Genomic DNA, 26,540 nt, shown 5'->3' with positions numbered 1-26,540 from the left:
GGGGGGGGGGGGGGGGGGGGGGGGGGGGGGGGGGGGGGGGGGGGGGGGGGGGGGGGGGGGGGGGGGGGGGAGGACACACAAGTGGGACAATTTGCCCCGGGCCCTGCAGGGGCCCCCACGAAAATATAGTATTCTATAGTATTGCAACTTTTTTTTATGGAAGCATCCCCCGAAATTGCTTTGCCCCAGGCCCCCTGAATCCTCTGGGCGGCCCTGCCTGTAGTTCCTCGGATCCTCCTCCTTCCCTTTTTTAAAGATGGGCACTTACATTAGCCTTTTTCCAGTCATCTGGGATCTCCCCCGATCACCATGAGTTTTCAAAGATAATGGCCAATGGCTCTGCAGTCACATCCGCCAACTCCTTTAGCACCCTCGGATGCAGCGCATCTGGCCACATGGACTTGTGCTCGTCCATCTTTTCTAAATAGTCCTGAACCACTTCTTTCTCCACAGAGGGCTGGTCATCTCCTCCCCATACTGTGCTGCCCAGTGCAGCAGTCTGGGAGCTGACCTTGTTCATGAAGACAGAGGCAAAAAAAGCATTGAGTACATTAGCTTTTTCCACATCCTCTGTCACTAGGTTGCCTCCCCCATGCAGTAAGGGGCCCACACTTTCCCTGACTTTCTTCTTGTTGCTAACATACCTGTAGAAACCCTTCTTGTTACTCTTAATATCCCTTGCTAGCTGCTACTCCAAGTGTGATTTGGCCTTCCTGATTTCACTCCTGCATGCCTGAGCAATATTTGTATACTCCTCCCTGGTCATTTGCAAGGATTTCACTGTTAAGCCAAGCTGGTCACCTGCCATATTTACTATTCTTTCTACACATCGAGATGGTTTGTTCCTGCAACCTCAATATGGATCCTTTAAAATACAGCCAACTCTCCTGGACTCCTTTCCCCCTCATGTTATTCTCCCAGGGGATCCTGCCCATCAGTTCCCTGAAGGAGTTAAAGTCTGCTTTTCTGAAGTCCAAGGTCCATATTCCTTGCACCTGCATCTGAAATTTCTGCCAAAGGTTGTCTCCCAGTATGATTTCAATCATAGAATATCCATATTCTGCTGCTCTCCTTTCTTCCTTGTGTCAGGATCCTGAACTCGACCATCTCATCGTCACTGCCTCCCAGGTTCCCATCCACTTTTGCTTCCCCTACTAATTCTTCCCAGTTTTTGAGCAGCAGGTCTAAAAGAGCTCTGCCCCTAGTTGGTTCCTCCAGCACTTGCACCAGGAAATTGTCCCCTACATTTTCCAAAAACTTACTGGATTGTCTGTACACTGCTGTGTTGCTCTCCCAGCAGATATCGGGGTGATTGAAGTCCCTCATGAGAACCAGAGCCTGCGATCTAGTTACTTCTGTTAGTTGCCTGAAGAAAGCCTCGTCCACCTCATCCCCCTGGTCTGGTGGTCTATAGCAGACTCCCACCACAACATTATCCTTGTTGCTCACACTTCTAAACTTAATCCAGAGACTCTCAGATTTTTCTGCAGTTTCATACTGGAGCTCTGAGCAGTCATACTGCTCCCTTACATACAATGCAACTCCCCCACCTTTTCTGCCCTGCCTGTCTTTCCTGAACAGTTTATATCCATCCATGACAGTACTCCAGTCATGTGAGTTATCCCACCAAGTCTCTGTTATTCTAATCACATCATAGTTCCTTGACTGTGCCAGGACTTCAAGTTCTCCCTGCTTGTTTCCCAGGCTTCTTGCATTTGTGTATAGGCACTTAAGATAATTCGCTGATCATCCTGTTTTCTCAGTATGAGCCAGGTGTCCTCCCCTCTTGCACTCGCCTGCTTGTGCTTCCTCCTGGTATCCCACTTCCCCACCAACCTCAGGGCTTTTGGTATATTGTTGTTACTCCTTTGATCAGTAGAAATACGGTCATAATCAGGCCCTGTGTTTAGTAAACACATAAGTAACTTTTCTCACAGATCAGATTTTGCAGAAGACCAAGAGTGAACAAAAAATACATTGTTAATGATCTCTTCCTAATTATTTTCTTTATTGATGCTTTTGGATTTGCTTGTGCCAAGAGCAAATTACTCAGCCTTATAAACACAGGATAGCAATTTTATTTCTGTCACTAATTTTACAGCTTTAGATAACAAAGCACCTTATATTTTCTAGAAGATTAGTAAATCAGTATAAGCAAGGTAATTTTCTAATTAAATTGATATAATACGCACATTAAAAGGCAGTTTCTCGTCCCATAAAGCCGGAGCCCTCGCACTCCTTCCCTATACCCCATAGTTACATAGTCTTAGGAGAAAGAGCTGGGTGATAGAATTGATACACAAGGAACTTTGGCATGCTACTAAATAGGTATGAGAACTGTTCTGTGTAGACTTCTCTGATCTGTGAACTATGTCAAGCTTTTATACTTGCCAACAACTCTTCATTGTCTGACACAAGAACTTATGTAATGTTTCCTGTTTTCTAAATATAGAATATTTTTTGGCAGGAGGACTGGTCACAGTTGAGGCTCATTAATTGCTCCAGTCTGAGAACAAGTAGACCACACTATATGATTACTTTGCATTCCCAGTACATTATAGCTATCTATTTGGAGAGGTGGTAAGGATGGATAAAACTTTCAAAGTAATATAGGAGCCTAAATCTCATGGATTTTTATGATGTTTTTATAATGGCTGAGCCATTACAAACATTGAATCTATCTCCCCTTGTAAGTATTCTCACACTTCTTATCAAACTGTCTGTACTGGGCTAGCTTGATTATCACTTCAAAAGTTTTTTTTTTCTCTTAATTAATTGGCCTCTCAGAGTTGGTAAGACAACTCCCACCTGTTTATGCTCTCTGTATGTGTGTATATATATCTCCTCAATATATGTTCCATTCTATATGCATCCGAAGAAGTGGGCTGTAGTCCACGAAAGCTTATGCTCTAATAAATTTGTTAGTCTCTAAGGTGCCACAAGTACTCCTGTTCTTCTTTTTATGGATTTTTATCACCTTAGTGCCTAAGAGACTTTTGAAAACGGGACTGAGATGCTTTTGTAAGTATTACCCTAATTTCTATATATATTTTAAATTTATGTTCCATTTTTTCCATCCTTATTTACATTGACTTCATGAGCAGCTCTGTTAATTTCAGTGGGACTACCTGCAGATTTGCAGCCCAAACAAGTGACGCATTTAAGCATGCACTTAACTGTAAGAACCTGAGTGATCCCATTGATCCTTTGCATGATCCAGTGGACTAGGCCACTGGAATGAGACTCAGGAGGCCTGGGCCTAGTTAGTGTAAATCATCCTAGATCCACTGAAATTACCCTTGAAGTTATTCCATTTTGCCACTAATCTGCTCTGTGACCTTGGGCAAGTCACTTCACCTCTCTGGATCTGTGTTTTCCCCTCCCACTGCGGTCAGTTTTGCCTGTTTAGACTGTAAGCTCTTCAGGACAAAGACTGTCTCTTATTGTGTGTTTGTACAACATCTAGCATAATGGAACCCTAATCTTAGTTGGGGTCTTTGGGTACTACTGTAATAAAATAATATTAATGTGCTTAAATTTAAGCTTATTCGGTGTTAAGTCAGGTCCTCTCCCAACAGTGAGATCTTAGACTATGAAATAGGCTCCCAAGGGGAGACATGGACTCTCATTGCTTGGAGTATTTGAAACTAGACTAGTAACTGTCCAGTAGGGTACAATATGCATTGGCAGGGAGGTGGACTCAATGACCTAAGAGGTTTCTTCCATCTCTGGATGATGTGATTTTTGTTCCTCTGTTCCATGCATATGTGGCTGGACGGTCATTTCCAGAACTTGATATGGAATGAGCAATGCCAATTAGTCCTGGCTGTCCTAAAAAATTTAATTAACAAGGCTGCCAACACTAAACTGGCTTTTAAGTATGTTAAAACTCTTGACAACTAATTTGTTAGCAGTTGAATATGAGTTGTGTAATGCTGTCCTAATTAGATTGAATATTAAGGGTCCATTTTACCAACTGTTCGTTCAGTGGTTGAACATTGCATACAGTTAACATGGTTTGGGAAATTGCTTTAATACAAAACAAATAAAAGCATTGTACAGTATATTGCAAAGCATCACATTCATTTGGTATTTTGATATTAGATGGATTTGTTACATTGGAAGTGGATAGTTACAAATTGTTCTCTGTGGTAGAATAGTGAATTGGCACAAACCTTATTTAATTAGTGGGGATTTTTTGAAATTATTTTACTTTCCCGTTTTGTAAAAGAAAAGTCCATTTATAAAGTAATAGAGTCAATTATAGGAGAAATCGGTTGGCTGAAAACAGCAGCACACAGAAGGTCTGTTCATTTAAATGGGTCATTTATTTAAATGTATTCAGCAGGGCTTTGTAGAGTTTGTTTTTGATGCTGCCTAGTTTGGTCTTCTGGGTGAAGTCAAGAAGCAGAACATTTTGTATGTTTCTTTGATGGGTCAGTTTAAATTTGATCTCTCATCCATAGCAACTAATGTAATTACAGTGCTAAAAAGAAATCTGCCTGTATTAATAAAGGCAGACTGTGAATTATTTGTAATGTATCTGATGTTGGTATTCAGTATCCCTGTTCCTAATTTGGCCACTGTAAATCACTGGTGAATTGCATATACATATTAGACACCAGGGGTGAAATCCTACCCAATTAATGTCAGTGGCAAAGGTCTCGATTTCAATAGAGTCACCTGCATGCAGCTATTTGACCGGTCATACAAACCAGTTTTGAATCTCTGTGAATTTGTGAACACCATAGAGCTCAGCTATTATCCCCGTTTTACAGGTTGGGAATTGAGTCACAAATGCTCAGGTTCTGGAAGCAGTCAGACGTCACAGTGATGAGCCAATATAGGAGTCTGCGTTGACAGACTGTGGTAAAATTGTTCCAAAGCCATAGTACTTGTGAAATATTCATGAATTGTTTTTTGCCTAGTATTTGGCCAGGTTTATTTATGTCAGTAAACTGAGGAACAGAGAGATTAAATGACTTTCCTATTAAATACATTGGGTAAACAGAGGGGCTGGATGGACCTTTCTGGAAAATAAAATTCTCTCCTTAGCCACTGAACATCTAGGAAATAGGAAGATTCCTCCAGATGCTCCTAATCCAGCATGTCTCATTTCTAACCTGGGGAGCCCATCACACATGGCCAGTATTATACAGGATTTCAAACTAATAGATTTTAAGGCCAGAAGGGACCATAAAATCATCTTATCTAGTGCTGACAGTTCAGTGTCCAAATTCATTCAAATTTTGGCCTTGCCTGAGGATGCTAATTAGCACCAGTTGTGGTAGTGGGTTTTGGTGATGTGCACATCCAATCCTCTGGTAACTTGACTGACAATGAGCATCTCATTCCATGTAGCTCATCAAACAGCCATTAAAAAGTAACAACATTTGGTAACTAATAAGATGGGCTGGATTCATTCCTCCAGAAGAAATTTAGCTCTCCCATATAGCATAGATAATGAAAGATAATTAAAAAAAAAAAATAACAGAGTCTGCATTTTCTCTCGTCTCTCCCAAATCATCTTTTCCCCATTTGCTTCCCATCTATTTTCCCCTTTTATTTGGTCTGAAATCAACAAGATGGAATTCAATAAAGACAAGTGTAAAGTACCATGCTTCGGAAGATAAAATCAAGTATACAACTACAACATGGGGAATAACTGGGTAGGTGGTAGTACTGCTGAAAAGGATCTGGGGGTTATAGTGAATCAAAGATTGAATATGAGGCAATAATGTGATGCAGTTGCAAAAAAAGCTACAATTAATCTGGGTGTATTAACAGGAGTGTTGTATGTAAGACATAGGCGGTAATTGTCTCTTTCTATTCCACACTGCTGAGGCCTCAGCTGGAGTATTGTGTCCAGTTCTGGGCACCACATTTTGGAAAAGAAGTGGACATATTGGAGAGTCCAGAGGAGAGCATCAAAAATGATAAAAGACTTAGGGCTAGTCTACACTACCCGCCGGATTGGCGGGTAGAAATCGATCTCTCGGGGATCGATTTATCGCGTCTCATCTAGACGGATAAATCGATCCCTGAATCGACACGCGTACTCCCACCTCGTCAAGAGGAGTAAGCGCCATTGACTGGGGAGCCGCGGCGGTCGATTTGCCGCCGTCCTCACAGTGGGGTAAGTCGAATAGGATACGTCAAATTCAGCTACGCTATTTGCGTAGCTGAATTTGCATATCTTAAATCGATCCCCCCCCCCCCAGTGTAGACCTAGCCTTAGAAAACCTGACCTCTGTGGAAAGGTTAAAAAAATTGGGCTTGTTTAGTCTTGGGGAAAGAAGACTGAATGGGGACTTGATATGTCTTTAAATATGATAAAGGCTGCTATAAAGGGGTCTGTGATCAATTGTTCTCCATGTCCACTGAAGGTAGGACAAGAAATAATGGGCTTAATCTGCAACAAGGAAGATTTAAGTTAGATATTAGAAAAACTTTCTAACTGTAAGTATAGTTCAGCATTGGAATAGGTTTCCAAGGGAGATTGGAATTACCGGGGAGATTGTGAAATCCCTGACACTGGAGGTTTTGTAAGAACAGGTTAGACAAAGAACTGTCAGGGACGGTCTAAGTTTACTTGGTCCTGCCTCAGCATATGTGGCTGGACATGATGACCTGTCATGGTCTCTTCCAGCCCTACATTTCCACGATTCTAAAAGGGCTGAGATGACTTCTGTTTCTAAAGCTATCACAAGCTGCAAATACAGGTGCATTTGGAACAAGTACAGTAAAAACTTCTTGTGCCTACAAAACAAGGGGATTAAAACAACTAGTAAAGCAAAGCAATTAATTGAAAAGGTTGAGAGGTTCTTTCCCCAGGAGACTAAGGTATAATTGTACATTGGATGTATTTGTAATTCTAGAGCAGCCATTACACTTTGAGCAAATGGGGACAGTCTGAGTCTCTCTGAGCATTTCATTTGCACAGGAGCTGCATCTTAAACAGCAATAAGCCCTTTGGAATATAAAACATTTAGCTCTTTGATCCAGGCTATCCATGCAACTGCTAGACTGCTTCAGACACTGTGGCTCTTGATTGCTAGTGCTTGTGGTGTTTGTTCTTTTCCCTTAGCTCCATTCATACTGTGTTTGCTCTGGGACTTTATCATTAACATCGTCACCTGGTCCCCCCTTAAGGGTCATAGCCTGGAAAACAGCACATGTCCCAGATAAATGCACTGAGGAGAATGCATTCAAACCAGGGGCTGCTGAAGAGCTACAATCCTCGGCCAGTTGGCCCCTCTGTGTGCGTGTCCACTACTGCAGCGTGTGCAGAGGATGCTTCCCAACATACTGCAGTGTGAACTTTGTGGATCCCTCTGGCCACATCTCCGACATGCCCATTCCTCGTGTTCCTCAGTGACAAGCAGAGATCTACAGGGCTCCCGGGGATGCAGAGTAGCTTTGATCTCCCTGTATGAAGCTGCTTCAGTAGCATGACAGAACCACATCACTTCCGTTGCTGTAGGGCTTGTGTCTACACAGACGTTGTGCCGGTTTAAGTGATTTGAGCTTAAGAACCAATTCAGTCCAACTAGCGCAAGCCCCTCTGTGAACACACCATATGCATTTATGCTTGGCTTGTAGCAGGTTAGGTTGCACCTGAAGTTTCCTGAAAGTCTCCACGCAGAGACGTGCACCGGTTTCACTGAATCAGTTTAAAATCACACCTTGAGTTAAACCGATGTAATTTTTTGTGTGGGCCAGGCAGAGGAATTTGGGATTTGGGCCTCCGTGGTCAGAATTTTCCCGCACACATGCTAGCACCGCTGCTGTCGATTTATAGTGTATTTAGTCTGAAGGGCCAGCTGCAGTACTGGCTTTGATGGGAGACATGCCCGGGGATCCTTTGGCCTGGCTGGTTAATAGGGTGGCTTTTCTGTCTGTGGTTTTTCAGCTTTCACTTAGAGCAGGAGGGTTGTTCACACAAACTCAAATGGTTCCAAAGACAATGGACCACCAACGGAGCAGCACTGACTCACTCCAGCTAAGGGTATGGCCTAATAGCCATAGACAGTCAGGGCTGGATTGTAACTCTGAGGCGCTGGGCTGAGTAGAGTAGTGCCGTATTGCCGTCCTCAAGAGATCAAATTCATAAGTCGAACCCCCCAAATCATGGGCTTGGCTAAAAAAATCATGACATTAAAAAAAAAAATCATGATGTTGTTAGGTTTTTAAATCTGCCTTTCGAGTTTTGGACTCCCCCTCTGCACGTGTGACAATTAGTGGTGCCCCCTCTCCCAAATGTATTGGATAAGGTGACTTTGGTACCTGCTATGGGAGCTCTCACCCCCACATCTGCTTGACCCTTGCCCCGCAATCAGTCCTGTCCCCCTCCCCTTCAGCCTCCGTCAGTTCAGTCTCCAACCCCCCAGCCTCATCTCTGCTCCTCCTAGGCACGGGTGGCCCCTGAATACCCGCTTCATGGAGGCTAGCTCTTGGCCCCACCCCTTCAGCCCAAGGCTCCGCCCCTTCTGCTCCCCTCACCCGCTGGAGGCCCCCCACCACTACAGCCAGAGAAGCCCATGCCAAACTGCCCCGATCACCAGCACACCCACCCCAGCTGCCCTGAGCCACCGGGTGGTCCAAGCACAGCCTGACTCCCCGGGCTCCTGGTCGGCCTGAGCACCAGTCCGACCCTCGGGCCGCCAGCCAGCTGAGCCCCGATCTCCAAGCCGCCAGCCTGAGCTGAGCCTTGCTGGCTTTGGGGGAGGGGGGGAGTGAGGGCAGGGCCTCGGGGCAGAGCATTGGTGAGGCCAGAGCCTGAGTTAGGGCAGGCTTAGCCTCCCCTAGCCAATTATACCCCCTGCACATGCTCCTAGGGTTCGTTACTCCCCTCTCCCAGGCTTGGTGGGGTAGCTACAGGTGTTCTTCATCAGGTGCTGCCAGGGGGTAGGGTGGGCAGAGGCTCCATCTCTCCATTCTCTCAGGACCGGAGGGGATGGAGGGAGCGGTCTGAAGCGACTCTGCTGGCTTCTGACAGGGCTGAACTCCATGAGGGGGCTGGAGCTTCCTATGTCATCGCCAGACAAATGCCTCAGAAATCCCATCACTGGGGATAAAATCATGAGAGTTGGCAGGTGCTGGGAGTGTCCACACAGTGTTGTTCTTTACAGCGATACCAGGCAACTTAGTATGGATAGGGGACAGGGGCGTTGGAACAGAGAGGGGCCAGAGGGTCATGCTCCCCCACTTGTAGGGTGCTTCTGCTCCTGCTCTTACCCCACCCCTCCCCCACACTTTGGGGCAATACACAGCCTTGAGGCACCCAGAGTGGAGAAACTGGGATTTCCCCCACCGGGCGCAAGGAGCACAGGGAAGGCTCCTTGCATGCTGCTCCATGCATTAATGCAAAGGAAAAACTGAACTGGCTCCCTTTTTGTGCTTCCGTGGCTCTTATTTAAGACACTGGTGTTTGATGAGGAGCTTTCTCTCTCCCAGCTCAGTTCCTCTTCTGCTGACTGCTGTGAAATTGTAGCCCTGTAGCCAGGGGATAGTCAATTATTTTTTGTCACGGTCCAGACTCCAGAGAAAATAATAGAAACAATAATGATAAGTAAATAAAAAGATTTGGGGGTCTGTTCAAAAGCATCTGGGGGTCCAGATGTGGCCCACGATCCCCCTATTGACTACCCCTGCCTGCAGCCTTTTACCATAGGTAATGTCCCGAGCAGAGCACTATTACTTCAGCACCTACTAGTAGCAGGAAATGTTGTGACCCATTAAGGAAGGGGCGTGTGGGAGCAGGTCAAGTTTGAGGCCCACGCCAGATGCTTGTGCACAAATTGGGGGTTTCCTCACATGCACACTATTGTGTGAGCTCAGCTTTGACTGACACATAGACTTTTGGGCACTCTATGTGCACACAAACATGCTGGGTGGGGGGGGGGGGGGCTCTGTGTTTGAGGTTTGGGTTCATACAAACAGCTCTTTACTTAGTGACTAATCAGATTTTTAACTCGATGGCCTCACAATCTGGGTCAGATCCAGAGCTGTGCTTGACCCAACACCCAAGGTGGGGACAATGATGACTGGAAGCTACTTCCAACCTAGCCTAATCCTGGGGACAGCCAGGGCCAGTTTTACCCCTGGTGCAAGTTAGAGCTGTCTCAGGGCTGCTCTAACTTGCACCTGACATACCAGCTTCTGGTGTTGGGGGTGGGATTATGCCAACATTGGATCACAGAAGATTACTACATGCTGCCCACACCCCCTTCATTCCAACATATTCCCTTTTCTGAGGGGAAGGTCAGGTTTGGTGATGCCAAGGGGATGTATTAGGGCCATGATTCCTCAGCCATGTAGACTCCTCATACATGTAGTGAATATACAGTGTAAATGTTCCCAGAGCCTGAAATCACAGGGAATTCTTTTTAAAATGACCAAAAGATGCATGTCACTATTTTCTTCTTTTATCAGGATCACATTTAAACTCCTCTCATGTTTCAGTTCAATAGGGCTTTGACTCCAGCTGTCTGCTGTCTTTGCACACCAACCACACTATACAATTGGTCCAGAATCAACTTGGATTAAATGTCAGAGAGTGGCTTGTTGAGCCTATGATATTTTTAATTGGATTTTTGAATGCTTACCCGTCCAAAATATTCTGTGCGATCACCAAACGCTCCTTAATGCTGTTCACCTGAAGAACTAAAAGCAACCTCCACATGGGGTGGGGGGTTCTTTTCATCCCCATTTTGCAGAGGGGGAGGTGACATGAAGACCCATGTTTTTAAAAGCAGCCACAAGTCCATAGATAGCCGGGGGGAGCCCTGAGTGATCAGCACTGCCGAATATTGGAGTTGGCTCGGGGTCAGGATCTTTGAAAACCAGGCTCCTATGAGTGACTCTAGTTGGGCACACAAGAATGGAAGGATTGAAAATTAGCATAACTTTTGAAAATGTGGATCAAGTGACTTGCCCAGTGTCACGCAGCTAGTCTAATGCGGAGTTGGGACTAAAATCTGTGTGATGGTTCTTGCTGGGGAGGAGGGGGGGGATCACACTTGAGATTGCTCAATCAGGGCAAACTGCAAAGAATGGGACAGATGATCCCCCAAACTGGTGGTTATTCTAATAATTAGATTCACCAACCCGGCCACCAAACAGCTGCTACAATACCTTACTGGTTATCAAAACATAAGTTCCATTAAAGCAATCCAGACTTGGGCTCCCACCCAGATAGCCTAGTCAAATATAAGGAGCATTACTGAAAATCTTGTTCATCATATATAAAGTTCTACCCCTGCCCAAGGGATCAGATACTTTACCCACCAGGTCAATGAATATTTCAAATCTTACCCAAATTCACACTTACACCCAATTCTCATTAATAAACTAAGATCTATTTAAAAAGAAAAGAGAGATTATGATTAAAGATCATTATACGTACAGATAGGAATAAAGTTCGTAGGTCTGTTCATAGTAGAGATGGTGAGCCGCTGAGTTGCAAAAAGTTCTTTCAGAGTCAGTTCCTTAGGTTATAATCCAAATAGCCAGTTCATGTGCAGAGTTTGTATAAATTCTTCCATGAGAAATACCAGGGTGATCCAGACTTGGAGCTGGAGACTTCAGTCTTGCGATTCAAGCTTCCCCTGACCAAGCTAAAGCCGATCTGAGATACAGGATTGGGGCCCTAGAGTTCTTTTCTAGATCTCTGGCAGGCTGCATTAGCCTCTTGACAGTAGTTAACGCATCAGGCATTAATTGGATGAAGAATAGGTAATATACATTATGGCTTAGAAGTCAATCCTATTTCCTGTGTATACATAGGTAATTAGTTGCATTGATCAGCATAAGGCAATTAACCATTTCAGCAGTTCATAGATAGTTTACTACAAACTTCAAAGAGAAATATAGACAATGATATTATTATACCCAAGTTTCATCTAAATGTTAATATTCCCTTTTGATCTCTGAATCAGTAGAATATAGTAACATTGCTAACCTCTGACAAGATATAGGTAAACACAGACAAATACAGTAACTATCTTCTTCTAATTCTCTAACAATACCAGTCTACATTTCAAAGCCCTGGTCTATCTAACATGGCTTTGTTAGCTATTTATAAAGAATGGCCCTAAGTACAATGTATATACTTCTCTAATATGTTTTTAAAGGTTGAATTTGTATCATTTAGCCTACTAGTTGCTTAAGCCTTTCTGGTTTGGTGTCACACTAGGTCTCCTTGCTCTTGCTCTGTACTGTGACCTCTAGATGCTGCCCAATATATTGGGCAGCAAACAATATTTTTATAAAGAACTTCTCCTCCCCCATCCATTGTTTGCACTACATAGGTCTCTGCAAGAACCATTCTCACAAAACCTGTGCTTAGCTAACGTGAATTAACTGATCTCTGACACAGGGACTCTAATCATTCATATGAAATCAATTTGAAAAATATGTTAGGATTTTAAAAGAAAGCAACATCTGAGAACTATGCAAACACGAATGTAATTCAAATGGAGTTAATTGATAAAGATTTTCACTGCCTTTAACTCACACATTTGTGATCCCAGCTGCTGTTCCATTTTCCTGGTTCTTATTATTTTTGCATTATAACGATGTTTTACATCAAGAAAGGCAGCAAACAGACCCATTAAAACATCATCTTGTTGTGCAACTAAGATCTAATATCTCACCAATATAAAATGTGAAATTACAATGCACCACAAATAGATGCTTCTGTTATTTCATGTAGCCTTTATTTATCAGAATGGTTTAGCCTAAGTAATGTGGCAGTAGTATATTTTTAACTCTAAAAAGTTTAGCAATCCACTTCCACATTTTTATCCTCTTCCAGCACCTTTTCTCCATTCGTTCCCCCTTTCCACCTCCCCCGGTCCCCAGATACTGTGTTGTGAATGTGAGGTGCTCAGATCGTCCAAACCTTCGGGATTTAAAGCTAATATTTAAAACACAACTCAGCGACAATCCTGAGAGATTCCTAATAGAGACTAAAATTTGCCAATAAGAAATACAAGTGTTGGACAAGAGCCCTGGCCCTGACTGACTCCACATGGGCAAGCCCCTGTGCTCGTTCAAAGCCACATTGAAATCAGTGGGGATCTGTGCAAATACAAGTGTCCACCTACCAGGAGACAGTTGGAGGGCTGGGATCCATATCATGGCTGCCCCTGTATGGGTGTGCTGAGGAGGAGAGGTTGAAGAAAGTCTATTTTTCCGCTCCATGCTCTCGTAATTCACTGCTTGGTGTATGTTACGCATTCTCCTCTGTGTCTGATCCCCACAGGGTGTGAGTCTGTTGCAGCCCCCAGCTACAGGGCCTGTCCCTTTAGCTCAAGCTGTGGCGACTCATGGGTGCAGCTTTAGAGGTCCTAGGTTCAGCCTGTGGTGTGTCAGCCAACCGAGAAGCCCCATGTTAGTGTCTTCCCACCCATCACGACAAACTGCTTCCCTTGTGTCCATTGCAAAATCCCAGCTAACTCCTGGGAAAATACACCACCAAATTCAAGCTCTTGCAGGCCATGTATGGGAAGATGAGTCCTGAGATACCCTCCTCTATTCTAAGCATAGAGAACTGCTGTCCTTTCACAGGTTTCAGAGGGGTAGCTGTGTTAGTCTGTATCAGCAAAAACAGCGAGGAATACTTGTGGCACCTCAGGGTATGTCTACACTACGAAATTAGGTCGAATTTATAGAAGCCGGTTTTATAGAAATCGTTTTTATACAGTCGATTGTGTGTGTCCCCACATAAAATGCTCTAAGTGCATTAAGTCAGCGGACCGCGTCCACAGTACCGAGGCTAGCGTCGACTTCCGGAGCGTTGCACTGTGGGTAGCTATCCCACAGTTCCCGCAGTCTCCGCCGCCCCTTGGAATTCTGGGTTGAGATCCCAATGCCCGATGATGCAAAAACAATGTTGCGGGGGGTTCTGGGTACATGTCGTCAGGCCCCTCCCCCTCCATCAGAGCAACAGCGGACAATCGATTCGCGCCTTTTTACCTGGGTTACCTGTGCACACGACGTACCACGGCAAACATGGAGCCCGCTCAGCTCAGCTCACCGTCACCATATGTCATCTGGGTGCCGGCAGACGTGGTACTGCATTGCTACACAGCGGCAGCTAATTGCCTTTTGGCAGTAGACGGTGCAGTATGACTAGTAGCCGTCATCGGCTATCTGGGTGCTGGCAGACGTGGGGCTGCATTGCTATACAGCAGCAGCTCCTTGCCTTTTGGCAGTAGATGGTGTATTACGACTGGTATCTGTCGTCATCGTACTCCTCAGTGAGTTTGGTCAGAGGCACCTGGGCAGAAATATTTTGTCTCCTGGAGACTTAGTCCTGCCGGCAGTCCTATTGAACCGTCTTGACGATGATGGCTAGCAGTCATAATACAGCATTTTCTGCCAAGCACCCAGAAGATGCCGATGGCTATCAGTCATGCTGCACCATCTGCTGCCAACCTAAGATGTAAAAGATAGATGGACCAGATTTGTTCTGTATTCATTTGCTTCCCCCTCCCTCCGTGAAATCAATGGCCTGCTAAACCCAGAGTTTTGAGTTCAATCTTTGTGGGGGGCCATTCTGTATGACAGTTGTTCGTGTTTCTCCCTGATGCACAGCCACCTTTGTTGATTTTAATTCCCTGTAAGCCATGTTGTCACTCGCCCTTCCCTCCCTCCGTCAGACAATCGTTTCGCTCCTTTTTTCAGCCCAGACGCCATAGCACTGGGATCATGGAGCCCACTCAGATCACCGTGGCAATTATGAGCACTATGAACATCACGCGCATTGTCCTGGAGTATATGCAGAGCCAGAACATGCCAAAGCAAAACTAGGCAAGGAGGCAATTGGAGCGATTGCAGCGCGGCGACGAGAGTGATGAGGAAATTGACATGGACATAGACCTCTCACAAAGAACAGGCCCCAGCAATACGCAAATCATGGTGTTACTGGGGCAGGTTCATGCCGTGGAACGCCGATTCTGAGCCGGGAAACAAGCACAGACTGGTGGGACCGCATCGTGTTGCAGGAGTAGGACGATTCCCAATGGCTGCGAAACTTTTGCATGGGTAAGGGCACTTTCATGGAACTTTATGACTTGCTTTCCCCTGCCCTGAAGTGCCAGAATATCAGGATGAGAGCAGCCCTCACAGTTGAGAAGCGAGTGGCGATAGCCCTGTGGAAGCTTGCAACGCCAGATAGCTACCAGTCAGTCAGGAATCAATTTGGAGTGGGCAAATCTACTGTGGGGGCTGCTGTGATCCAAGTAGCCAACATAATCAAAGACCTGCTGATATCAAGGGCAGTGACTCTGGGAAACGTGCAGGTCATAGTGGATGGCTTTGCTGCAATGGGATTCCCAAACTGTGGTGGGGCGATAGACGGAACCCATATCCCTGTCTTCTCACTGGAGCACCAAGCCACTGAGTACATAAACCGCAAGGGGTACTTTTCAATGCTGCTGCAAGCCCTGGTGGATCACAAGGGACGTTTCACTAACATCAACGTGGGATTGCCTGGAAAGGTACATGATGCTCGCGTCTTCAGGAACTCTGGTCTGTTTCAAAAGCTGGAGGAAAGGACTTTCTTCCCGGACCAGAAAATAACCGTTGGGAATGTTGAAATGCCTATCGTGATCCTTGGGGACCCAGCCTACCCCTTAATGCCATGGCTCATGAAGCCGTACACAGGCAGCCTGGACAGGAGTCAGGACCTGTTCAACTATAGGCTGAGCAAGTGCCGAATGGTGGTGGAATGTGCATTTGGACGTTTAAAAGTGCGCTGCCGCAGTTTACTGACTCGGGTAGACCTCAGCGAAGCCAATATTCCAATTGTTATTGCTGCTTGCTGTGCGCTCCACAATATCTGTGAGAGTAAGGGAGAGACATTTATGGCGGGGTGGGAGGTTGAGACAAATCGCCTGGCCGCTGATTATGCACAGCCAGACACCAGGGCGCTTAGATGAGTACAGCAGGGCGCGGTGCGCATCACAGAAGCTTTGAAAACCAGTTTTGTGACTGGCCAGGCTACGGTGTGAAACTTCTGTTTGTTTCTCCTTGATGAACCCTCCCCTCTCCCCAGTTCACTCTACTTCCCTATAAACTAACCACCCTCCCCTCCCTCCTTCGAGCACCGCTTGCAGAGGCAATAAAGTCATTGTTACTTCACATTCATGCATTCTTTATTAATTCATCACACAACTAGGGGGATAACTGCCAAGGTAGCCCAGGAGGGGTGGGAGAGGAGGGAAGGAAAAGGACACACTGAAGTTTAAAAGTTTAAAACTTTAACACTTATTGAAGGCCAGCCTTCTGATGCTTGGGCAATCATCTGGGGTGGAGTGACTGGGTGGTCGGAGGCCCCCCCACCACGTTCTTGGGCGTCTGGGTGACCAGGCTATGGAACTTGGGGAGGAGGGCTGTTGGTTACACAGGGGCTGTAGCGGCGGTCTCTGCTCCTGCTGCCTTTCCTGCAGCTCAACCATACGCTGGAGCATATCAGTTTGATGCTCCAGCAGCATCGACTCTTGCCTTCTGTCAGCAAGCTGATGCCACCTATCCTCTTCAGCCCGCCACTTGCTCTCTTCAGCCCACGATTCAGCCTGCCACCTCTCCTCTCGTTCATATTGTGCTTTTTTGCACTTTGACATTGACTGCCTCCACGCATTCTGCTGTGCTCTGTCAGCGTGGGAGGACATCTGGAGCTCCGAGAACATATCATCCGAGTCCGCCGTTTTCTCCTTCTAATCTTCACTAGCCTCTGCGAAGGAGAAACATTTGCAGCTGGTGGAGGAGAAGAGAGAGGTGGTTAAAAAAGACACATTTTAGAGAACAATGGGTACACTCTTTCACGTTAAATTTTGCTGTTCACATTACACAGCACATGTGCTTTCGTTACAAGGTTGCATTTTTCCTCTTATATTGAGGGCCTGCCGGTTTGGTGTGAGAGATCACTCACACAGTGCCAGGCAACAGAATTCGGCTTACAGGCAGCCATGGTAAGCCACAGTCTTTAGGCTTTTTTAATCTTCATAACATGTGGGAATGGTTTCAAACAGCAGCGCCCTCATTTCCCATACCAAGCACCCATTGGGTTGGCCATTTAAAATGGGTTTGCAATGTAGAAGGAGGGGCTGTGGTTTCCGGGTTAACATGCAGCACAAACCCAACTACCCCCCCACACACACCCAGTTCTCTGGGATGATCACTTCCCCCCTCCTCCCCACCGCATGGCTAACAGCGGGGAACATTTCTGTTCAGCCGAGCAGGAATTGGCACCTCTGAATGTCCCCTTAATAAAATCACCCCATTTCAACTAGGTGTCCGTGAATTATATCAGTCTCCTGAGGATAACAAAGAGAGATAAGAAATGGATGTTGTCTGCATGCCAGCAAACACTGGGACCATATGCTGCCATGCTTTGTTATGCAATGATTCCAGACTACGTGCTACTGGCCTGGCGTAGTAAAGTGTCCTACCATGGCAGACGGGATAAGGTAGCCCTCCCCAGAAACCTTTTGCAAAGGCTTTGGGAGTACATCAAGGAGAGCTTTCTGGAGATGTCCCTGGAGGATTTCTGCTCCATCCCCGTACACGTTAACAGACTTTTCCAGTAGCTGTACTGGCCACGATTGCCAGGGCAAATTAATCATTAAACATGCTTGCTTTTAAACCATGTGTAATATTTACAAAGATACATTCACCAGAGGTCCCTTGTGTGCCCTTGGGGTCTGGGAGCTCGCCTTGGGTGAGTTTGGGGGTTACTGGTTCCAGGTCCAGGGTGATAAACATATCCTGGCTGTTGGGGAAACCGGTTTCTCCGCTTCCTTGTTATGAGCTATCTTCATTGTCTTCATCATCATCTTCTCGTACCCCGAACTCGCTTCTCTGTTGTGTGATTCTCCATTGATGGAGTCAAAGCACACAGTTGGGGTAGTGGTGGCTGCACCCCCTAGCATGGCATGTAGCTCCGCGGAGAAGCAGCATGTCTGCGGCTCTGCCCCGGATCTTCCGTTTGCCTCTCTGGCTTTGTGGTAGGCTTGCCTTAGCTCCTTAATTTTCACGCAGCACTGCTGTGCATCCCTGTTATGGTCTGTGTCCTTCATGGCCTTTGACACTTTTTCTACTATTTTCCCATTTCGTTTACTGCTACGGAGTTCAGCTAGCACTGATTCGTCTCCCCATATCACGCTGTTGCCAATCCTTTAGAATCTAAAATCGAAAGGTTTATTCATAAAAGGGAAAAGATAGAGATGAGAGATAGAATTGGTTAAATGGAATCAATTACATACAGCAATGGCAAAGTTCTTGGTTCAGGCTTGCAACAGCGATGGAATAAACTGCAGGTTCAAATCAAGTCTCTGGAATACATCCCCCGCTGGGATGGGCCCTCAGTCCTTTGTTCAGAGCTTCAGTGTAGCAAAGTTCCTCCAGAGGTATGAAGCAGGATTGAAGACAAGATGGAGATGAGGCATCCGCCTTATATAGTCTTTTCCAGGTGTAAGAACTTACTAATGCGTTACCTAGGGAGGTGGTGGAGTCTCCTTCCTTGGAGGTTTTTAAGGCCCGGCTTGACAAAGCCCTGGCTGGGATGATTTAGCTGGGAATTGGTCCTGCTTTGAGCAGGGGGTTGGACTAGATGACCTCCTGAGGTCCCTTCCAACCCTGATATTCTATGATTCTATGATATGGCCAGCAGATCCCGTATCTCCCGTTCGGTCCATGCTGGAGTTCTTTTGCGATCCTGGGACTCCATCATGGTTACCTCTGCCTGGTCACCTGTGCTCTCCACGCTGGGCAAACAGGAAATGAAATTCAAAAGTTTGCGGGGCTTTTCCTGTCTACCTGGCCAGTGCATCTGAGTTGGGAGTGCTGTCCAGAGCGGTCACAATGAAGCACTGTGGGATAGCTCCTGGAGGCCAATAACGTCGAATTCCGTCCACACTACCCCAAATCCGGCCCACAAAGGCCGATTTCAGCGCTAATCCCCTCGTCAGAGGTGAAGTAAAGAAACCGGTTTAAAGGGCCCTTTAAGTCGAAAAAAAGGGCTTCGTCGTGTGGATGTGTCCAGGCTTAATTCGACCTAAATTCGTAGTGTAGACCAGGCCTTAGAGACTAACAAATTTATTTGGGCATAAGCTTTCCTGGGCTATAACTGATGAAGTGGGTTATAGCCCACAAAAGCTTATGCCCAAATAAATTTGTTAGTCTCTAAGGTGCCCCAAGGATGCCTCATTGTTTTTGTCCTTTCACAGATACTGCTAGGTGGTCCCTGCAGGGAAATGTTGACTGTCCAGTGGTGTCCACTGCCTTCTGCAGTCAGCAGGGAATATAGCAAGTGGATAGTAATCTGCACAGTGTGGAAATTCAGTGTGTGACGTGCAAACAGAGCCAGGATTGGCATGCTTCTTGACACCTGAATCCTTCACTATGTCGGTATCAAGCACTGGAGTTGAAAATGTACCACTGGGCCATTCTACTTACCCATATTCAGTGCAGGAGAATTATGATGTGGTGGTGTAATTCCGCCACTTTACTGTAGGAGGAAGGCCCGGCTGCACTGTGCAAATCAGTATCTGAACTTCATTAGTGTTCAAGAAAGTTTGGGTACCAGGGTTTGGTTTGGGACTCTCTGTCCTTCTATCTTAAAGGGACAATGTCAATCTGAATAATGAGCACCTGCTCCTGAAATCCCTCTTTCAAGTGTTTTTTCTCTCATGCGGTTCTGGGTAAAAAAACCACCACCCAAACAACAGGGAAAAGTTCTTCAGGCCTCAATTCTGTAATGAAATCCAGAGCTGATGGCAGGATCAGGGCTTAGCTCACTACACAGGGCAAACAGGGAAACTGACTATCTACAGAGTGCTGTCAAATGCACAAAGTAAACAAATTGAAAATATCAGGGAACCATTTTTATCTTCTTTCTTTCAGTTCTAGTAACCCTAGGCTGTGCTCATAACAATTGCAGGCAGCAAATTTGTAGTCAGGTTCTGATTTTAAATGGAGGGTATCCCTCTGACTTTGTTACAATATTGCAAAAGCCGGCTTAAGCTCTACTACCTACATCTATAGGTAGGTATAAAATACTATTCCTTTTCCACACGTTTTTGGAGACGTCTGTGTTTAAACATACTTTCTTCTGTCCACTTGCTTCCTCATATGACAGACCCAAGTTCAGGCTTCCTGCTTCTGATGTAGAAAAGGAGCTAATGCCTGAGGAAAGGACCAGTAGGAATCGTGCTCTGAACATCCTCTTATGTGATACCAAATGTGTGGTTCTTTGTACACTGACGAGGAGTGGAAATAAAGATCTACATGTGATCTAAAGGATGCAAGCTTATGGGGCATCTCACACTCACATTTTTAAAACCTCCAGCACAAAAGAAGAGCATAAATTTTAATTTGCATTTATTTTTTCTGTTTCCTTATCCAGGGAAGCTTTTATGTCCCTTCTGAAAACTGCATGCAGCATGCATACAAATGGCATAAGGACCTGTGTCTGCTGCTCTTGAATGCATACAGAGGGCTTCATGTGTACTACACAGTCATAATGAAAGAGATTCCAGATTTGCCACAGCTGAAGTTAGGTAAGAGAACAGATATTTTACATCTCTTAGTCTCATTTTAAACAGACCTTTTAGTAACTAAGTTTTCCAGTTTGTCATGGGATTTTAGGGGATTTTTTTCCCTGATTTTATTTTTGGTGTTTATTTTAGGGTAATGTTGAGTCAGGACTGATGTAAATCGACATCGCTCTACTGCAATCAGTTTATACTAGCTAAAGGTCGCATTAGTGTTTAGAAGGAATAAGTTATTATAAGTGTCCAAAAATAGTTTCTTTGAATGATAACTGGAATCGGTTGCCTTTCAAAGCCTTGAGCTCCCTATCAGGTGTGGGAGAACTTTAGGAACCAACAGCCCCATGAGCAAATATTTTTCAAATTAGGGGGGAAAACTCAATTTAGGGTAAATTTTATTAGAACATAGTCTCCAATTTCTGTTTTAGAATGTATTGCTTTTTACCACAGACACCTTGATAATAGCATAATTACTACATGCTCTTTAAAGTGTTTTCTGCTTTTCTCCCTAATTTAGCTGTTTAATAGATTCTCCCCCTGAAGCAGAAGCCACTATGGCTTTGTAGACCTTTCAAGGCACTAGTAAGGATATTGGGTCCAACGCTTCAAAGCCTAGCACTGTTGTAGGGTTGCAGGCCTGCATTCATTAATTTGTGCTCTCTCATGCTTGCAGTTGTACTGAGTAGTTAATTAGAAATGAAGAACTCCCCAAGCCAGTCTCTGTTTTCCAACCCGTTTCTTTGGATTTAGGAAGCATGGATGGCGCTTTCATGTGTATATATTTTAAAAAGGCATTAGCTGGCAATATTAGGATTGCAGAGCCGATGGGAGAGATGTGCCCCATTCCACTGACCAATGGCTTAAAAAAAGAGAGAGAGAATGTCTTCCATATCGATTCTGTAGGTACTGTTGGAGCAGTCAGCTATAAAACATTGTGCTGCACATCCCACACTGGGGCTGGTTCCACCTCCTCGTCCTGCTGCATTCACTGTTACGGGCCGCATGTTCCCCTCTCTCAAATAACCTGCATTCAGTTAAGAAAACTGGTTTATTTCTTTCACACAGTGAGAAAACATCCTTAAAAACAGATCCGGTACTTTAAAGTTACTGTAACCTGTCAATTACAGCATGACAACAAAACACAGGTGTCATGCATTTTGGTTATTAGTCACATGTAGAGATTATTTGCCTCACACATTGGCAGGTTTGGAAGTTGAAATCTGCAAGGTGATATTGCCTCTTGTGTGTTTCATCTATCACAAATATAAAAAGACCAAAAACACATACAGGTTACATTTCTGCATCCCATGGGGCAGATTTTTAGACAATTTACGATGCATAAATACGCATTTCGTTTGCACACATACTTGCTATTCATGCAGATTCACTAAATGCAACTTAGCCACTTATGAATGAAATTCTCTATTCTCATTTACAAGTCTAAAATATCTGATTGCAGGTTCAGGACTTTGGGGCCCCATCAAAAGCCTGTTACAGTCACTGAGAGTCTTTTCATTGACTTCAGTGGGCGTTGATTAGGCCCATGCTCTGTACATAAAAAATGTAACGATCCAGTTTCCACGTTAAGGGTATGTCTATACTACAGGGACTATACCAGCTACATTGCCATAGGTCTGCCAGCACAGCCCCCTAGTGTAGACACAGCTTCCACTGAAGGAAGGGGTTTTTCTATTGGTGTAGGAACTATACCTCTCCAGCTGACAGTAGCTATGTCAACAGAAGCGTTCTTCCATTGATTTGGCTGCGTCTACACTGGGGGTTAGGTCAGTACAGCAACATTGGTCAAGGGGATGGATTTTTCACACTCCAGACCAGTTAGCTATATCAGCCTAAATTTTAGGTCTGGAGTAAGCCTGAGAACCCAAGAGTGCAAATGCATGAACCAGAACATTAAAAGATGGGGTGTGGGTATGTGTGTTCATGCCCCCAGTGGTTGCACCTATGAAAATGCAAAATTGCAGTTAGACACCCTTGTGTCAATTTGTCCCTTCATGGTTACTGTGCACATTTAAATAGGAGGTGTTTTGTATGGTCTTCCCTTGGAGCCATGTGCTATATACTTGTTGTTATTAGTGATGACTCCTCCCTGCAAATTCCACAAGCCAAAGTTCCTGAGGTTTTGTTTCAGATCTCCTGTTTTTATGACGTTTTGCAGAATGTCTCTATGACCCACACTTGGTGGGGCATAACTGCAGCATGGGATTTCCCTGGGGCCATCTCACTCGACAGCTGCAAGCTATAAAAGCTAGGTCTACACTAAGGCCCCAAAGCAAACATTTTGGTTGAGACCACCAAGCATAGAGGCATACACGTTCCAAATATAGGATTTATTACTGACACTGTGGCAGGGCCCAGCAGGTACCAGGGGCTTTCCAAACACAGAGGAAGGTACAATCCCTGCCCCAAAGAGCTGACAGACTTCAGACCCAGAGCTGCATAAAGATTTACAAGCCTGGCTTACCTCCTCAGATATTGGGGATGAAACAAGGTATAGGGCAACTGGCTGAAGCATTTGCTGCCCTGGAAGGCTTTTGCCAGCGCACTTAGCAGCTTGCCCTTTGTTGCTGTGTTACCTTGGCATTATAAAGTACGTAAGGGCATAATCCTGCAAGGTGCTGGGTGCCTCTGGTGCAGCGCTGAGCACTGCCAATACTACTGACCCCAATGGAAGCTGGGGATGCTCCAGCACTAGTCCTAACACAGTTGCTTGCTGGGAAAGGGGTAGGGCATTTGTAGTGTGCATACTCCCTTTCTGGTCAAGCTGCTGCTTATACCACTGGGAGTCCCATATAGGAAGAGCCAAATCTTGCACGCTTTTTTGAGGCAAGTGTCCCATTGAACTTCACTGAGGGTAGCTGCTGGAGTAAAGGGAGCAGGATTTGACCATTAAGGAAAGAATGGGGCTTTTGAGCAGAGATCTTGGGTGCAGAGCCAAGGAGACTCTTGCCAGTGGAGGGTGGAGCGTCGAGTGTTGAATGACAGCTATGAGTTAATGTGTCACTTCTCAAACTTGGTTTTTCTTTTTGTGCCCCCAGCGGAGCTCGCTGTGGAAGATACGCTATCTCAACTTTGTACCGAGCTGCAGGTATTTTCTTCAGCAGAATCAATACGTTCACACGGTTTCAAAACTCACTGAGACAACTCACTTGGGAGAAGCAAGTTCAGTGTCGGCCACCAGTCAAACAAATGTTTCTTGCACTATGACTGCAAATGCATATGGGGCCTCCTTCATTGCCATCAAATCACTGGCTGGACTGTTTTAACAAGGCCTGACACCTCCATCCCTAGGAACTGCCCCAAAGATCAGCTTAGTTAAATGGGACTGGGAGCTACCGACTCCTGGTTATAATATATGGTTTACTGCTGATTGAGTGCCAGGTATATAGGACCAAATGGTCAAACATGGGTGCCTAAAATTAAACAGGCATATAAATAGGGAAGTAGTGAGTTGGTGTAAGGAGGTGATTTTACCTCTCTGAATACAGCATCGGTGAGACCAAAACTGGACTACTGCATGCAGTTCTGGTGTCCACATTTTGGAAAGGATGTTGAAAAATGAGAGATGATGCAGGAAAGAGCCACAAACATTATTCAAGGGCTGGAAAAAATGCCTTATAGTGAGAGATGTAACGCTCAATCTGTTTAGTTTATCAACAAGAAGACTGAGACCTGACTTTGATTACAGTGTATAAATTCCTTCCTGGGGAGAAAATGTTGGGTACTAAAGGGCTCTTTAATGTTGTGGAGAAAGGCAAAACAGGAACCAATGGGTGGAAGCCAAAACCAGACAAATTCCAATTAGCAATAAGGCATACTATTTTATTTTTTTACAGTGAGGGTAATTAACCTTTGGAACAAACTATCAAGGGAAGTAGTAGATTACCCATCTCTTGATGTCAGATCAAGACCGGATGTATTTATGGAAGCTGTGCTTCAGCTAAACACAAGTTATTGGGTTCAAGGAAGGGGTAACTGAGTGAGATGTCATGGTCTGTGATGTGAGTCTAACCCTCCTGGTTGCAGAGAAAAGTTTGAAAATATGACCCAAGTGTACCCTGACGGTTCAGAAACTAGAAGGCAAATAAAAGAACCTCAACATTTATTGTTACTTTACAAAATCTGATTTTTAAGGCAACGGTATGATTTCGGCAATGACTCATGATTTTGTGAATGTCGGGCAATTATACAGTGGATTCCAGACTTCCCTGGGCTCCTCTGGAAGTCCCAAATGAATGAATGAATATTGCAGAATTCAGATGAATTGGGAGGGACTTGGAATTGGAGGGTCCTTCTCAGCACTACCCATTGTCCGAATCCTGAGAAGTGCTGAGTACCTAAGACCAACTGGAATGGCTACCTCTCAGGACTTCTCCGACACCTGCCTACCTCTCAGTTTGAATGACCCACTGTTATTATACAGCAAGAACATCACAATTAGAGCTTGACACTGACCTTTCCCGTTATCTCAAGCCTGCTGAAAAGGTTAAGAGCCAATGAGCTGGAAAAATAACCATCATGCTATTTAATAACCCTGGGTGTTAATGCAGCTTCTCCTTTGAAGCTTGCTCTCCGGGCCTTCCTTTACAATTTATGCAATAACTTAGGTGCTAATATTTAAAATTAAAAGTAAACAGCATTGCTGACAGTGCAAGTTATTTCTTCTTCTAAGCCAGGGGGACTAGTTATACAAAATAAGGCCCTGATCCCGCAAAGAGCACCCAGGGGGCACATGCCTCCACCCCATAGGCCCCTTTGATTTCACTATTTGAATTGGTACAGGAGGTTGCCCACACTGAACTGATTGCAGAATCAGGAATACTGCAGTGAGGGCAGTGTAAGTACAATCAGGATACCCACAGTTACACACACACATGCGCGCACACACATATGCATGCAAGGATTTACTTTCAGTCCTGATTTAGATTTCAGTGCCACTAGCCTTGGGAGATTGCCTGGGAAGGACTGGGTAAAAATCAAGCAGGAACTCAGGATTCATTGTGGTGCTATGGTGAAAAGGGACTGTGACTGGCAAAGAGACTTTTTGTTGGTTTGTTTCGTTTAGATTTTTTAAGGTATAACTTGTATTATTATTATTAATTTGTATTACCTAGGGACGCGAGCCATAGATCAGGGCCCCATTGTAGTAGGGCTTTACTAACACATTTACCATAAAACATAATTACTGTCTGTGGATTCTACTGCTACTGATGCATCCGACGAAGTGGGCATTCACCCACGAAAGCTTATGCTCCAATACATCTGTTAATCTTAAAGGTGCCACGGGACTCTCTGTTGTTATATGCTATAGAGGCTGGAGTGCATAAATACCAGTAGAATTATAAAAGAGAACTCTACAGCCTTGTATCTGTTTCTCACTCTTGTTCAAGTGCAGTAGAGAAAGGAGAAAATACACTTAAGAACATAAGAATGGCCATATTGGCTCAGACCACCAAGGTCCAGCTAGCTCAGTATCCTGTTTCTGACGGTGGCCAGTGCCAGATGCTTCTGGCAGTTGGAGATTTAAAGACACCTCGAGCATGGGGCTCCATCCCTGATCATCTTGGCTAATAGCCATTGATGGGCCTGTCCTCCATCAAATTATCTAATTCTTTTTTGAATCCAGTTATACGTTTGGCTTTCACAATATTAGGGTTACCATATTTAACAAATTAAAAAAGAGGACCCTCCACGGGGCTCTGGCCCCGCCCACTTCCCAACCCCAGCCCTGCCCCAACTCCGCCCCTTCCCTGCCCAACCCCGCCCTAACTCCGCCCCCTCCACTCCCAGCCACGCGAAAAGGGCTGCCCAAGCGCTACCGGCTTCACGGTTTGCCGGGCAGCCCCCAGACCCTGCGCCCCCGGCTGGTGCTTCCCCAGCGCAGCTGGAGCCCGGGAGGGGAAGTGCCCAGCCAGCGACGCAGAGTCTGGAGGCTGCCCGGCAAACCGTGAAGCCGGTAGCGCT

At 45.3% G+C, this 26,540-nt stretch overlaps 1 protein-coding gene across 2 annotated transcripts in view; it reads left to right on the top strand.

Annotated features, from left to right (window-relative positions):
- FAM135B (family with sequence similarity 135 member B) overlaps positions 1-26,540 on the top strand; it is a 348,914-nt gene that overhangs the window by 292,760 nt on the left and 29,614 nt on the right. For both annotated transcript variants that reach the window (XM_034763663.1, XM_034763664.1), the window contains exons 8-9: positions 20,414-20,567; positions 23,615-23,664. In XM_034763663.1, the coding sequence (XP_034619554.1) occupies positions 20,414-20,567; positions 23,615-23,664 (204 nt within the window). The remainder of the gene's footprint in view (positions 1-20,413; positions 20,568-23,614; positions 23,665-26,540) is intronic.

Source organism: Trachemys scripta, chromosome 2 (genome assembly GCF_013100865.1).
Source record: "Trachemys scripta elegans isolate TJP31775 chromosome 2, CAS_Tse_1.0, whole genome shotgun sequence".
Lineage (NCBI taxonomy): Eukaryota > Metazoa > Chordata > Testudines > Emydidae > Trachemys > Trachemys scripta.
The sequence above is the reverse complement of the archived record's forward strand: the minus strand, read 5'-3'. Positions and strand labels throughout refer to the sequence as shown.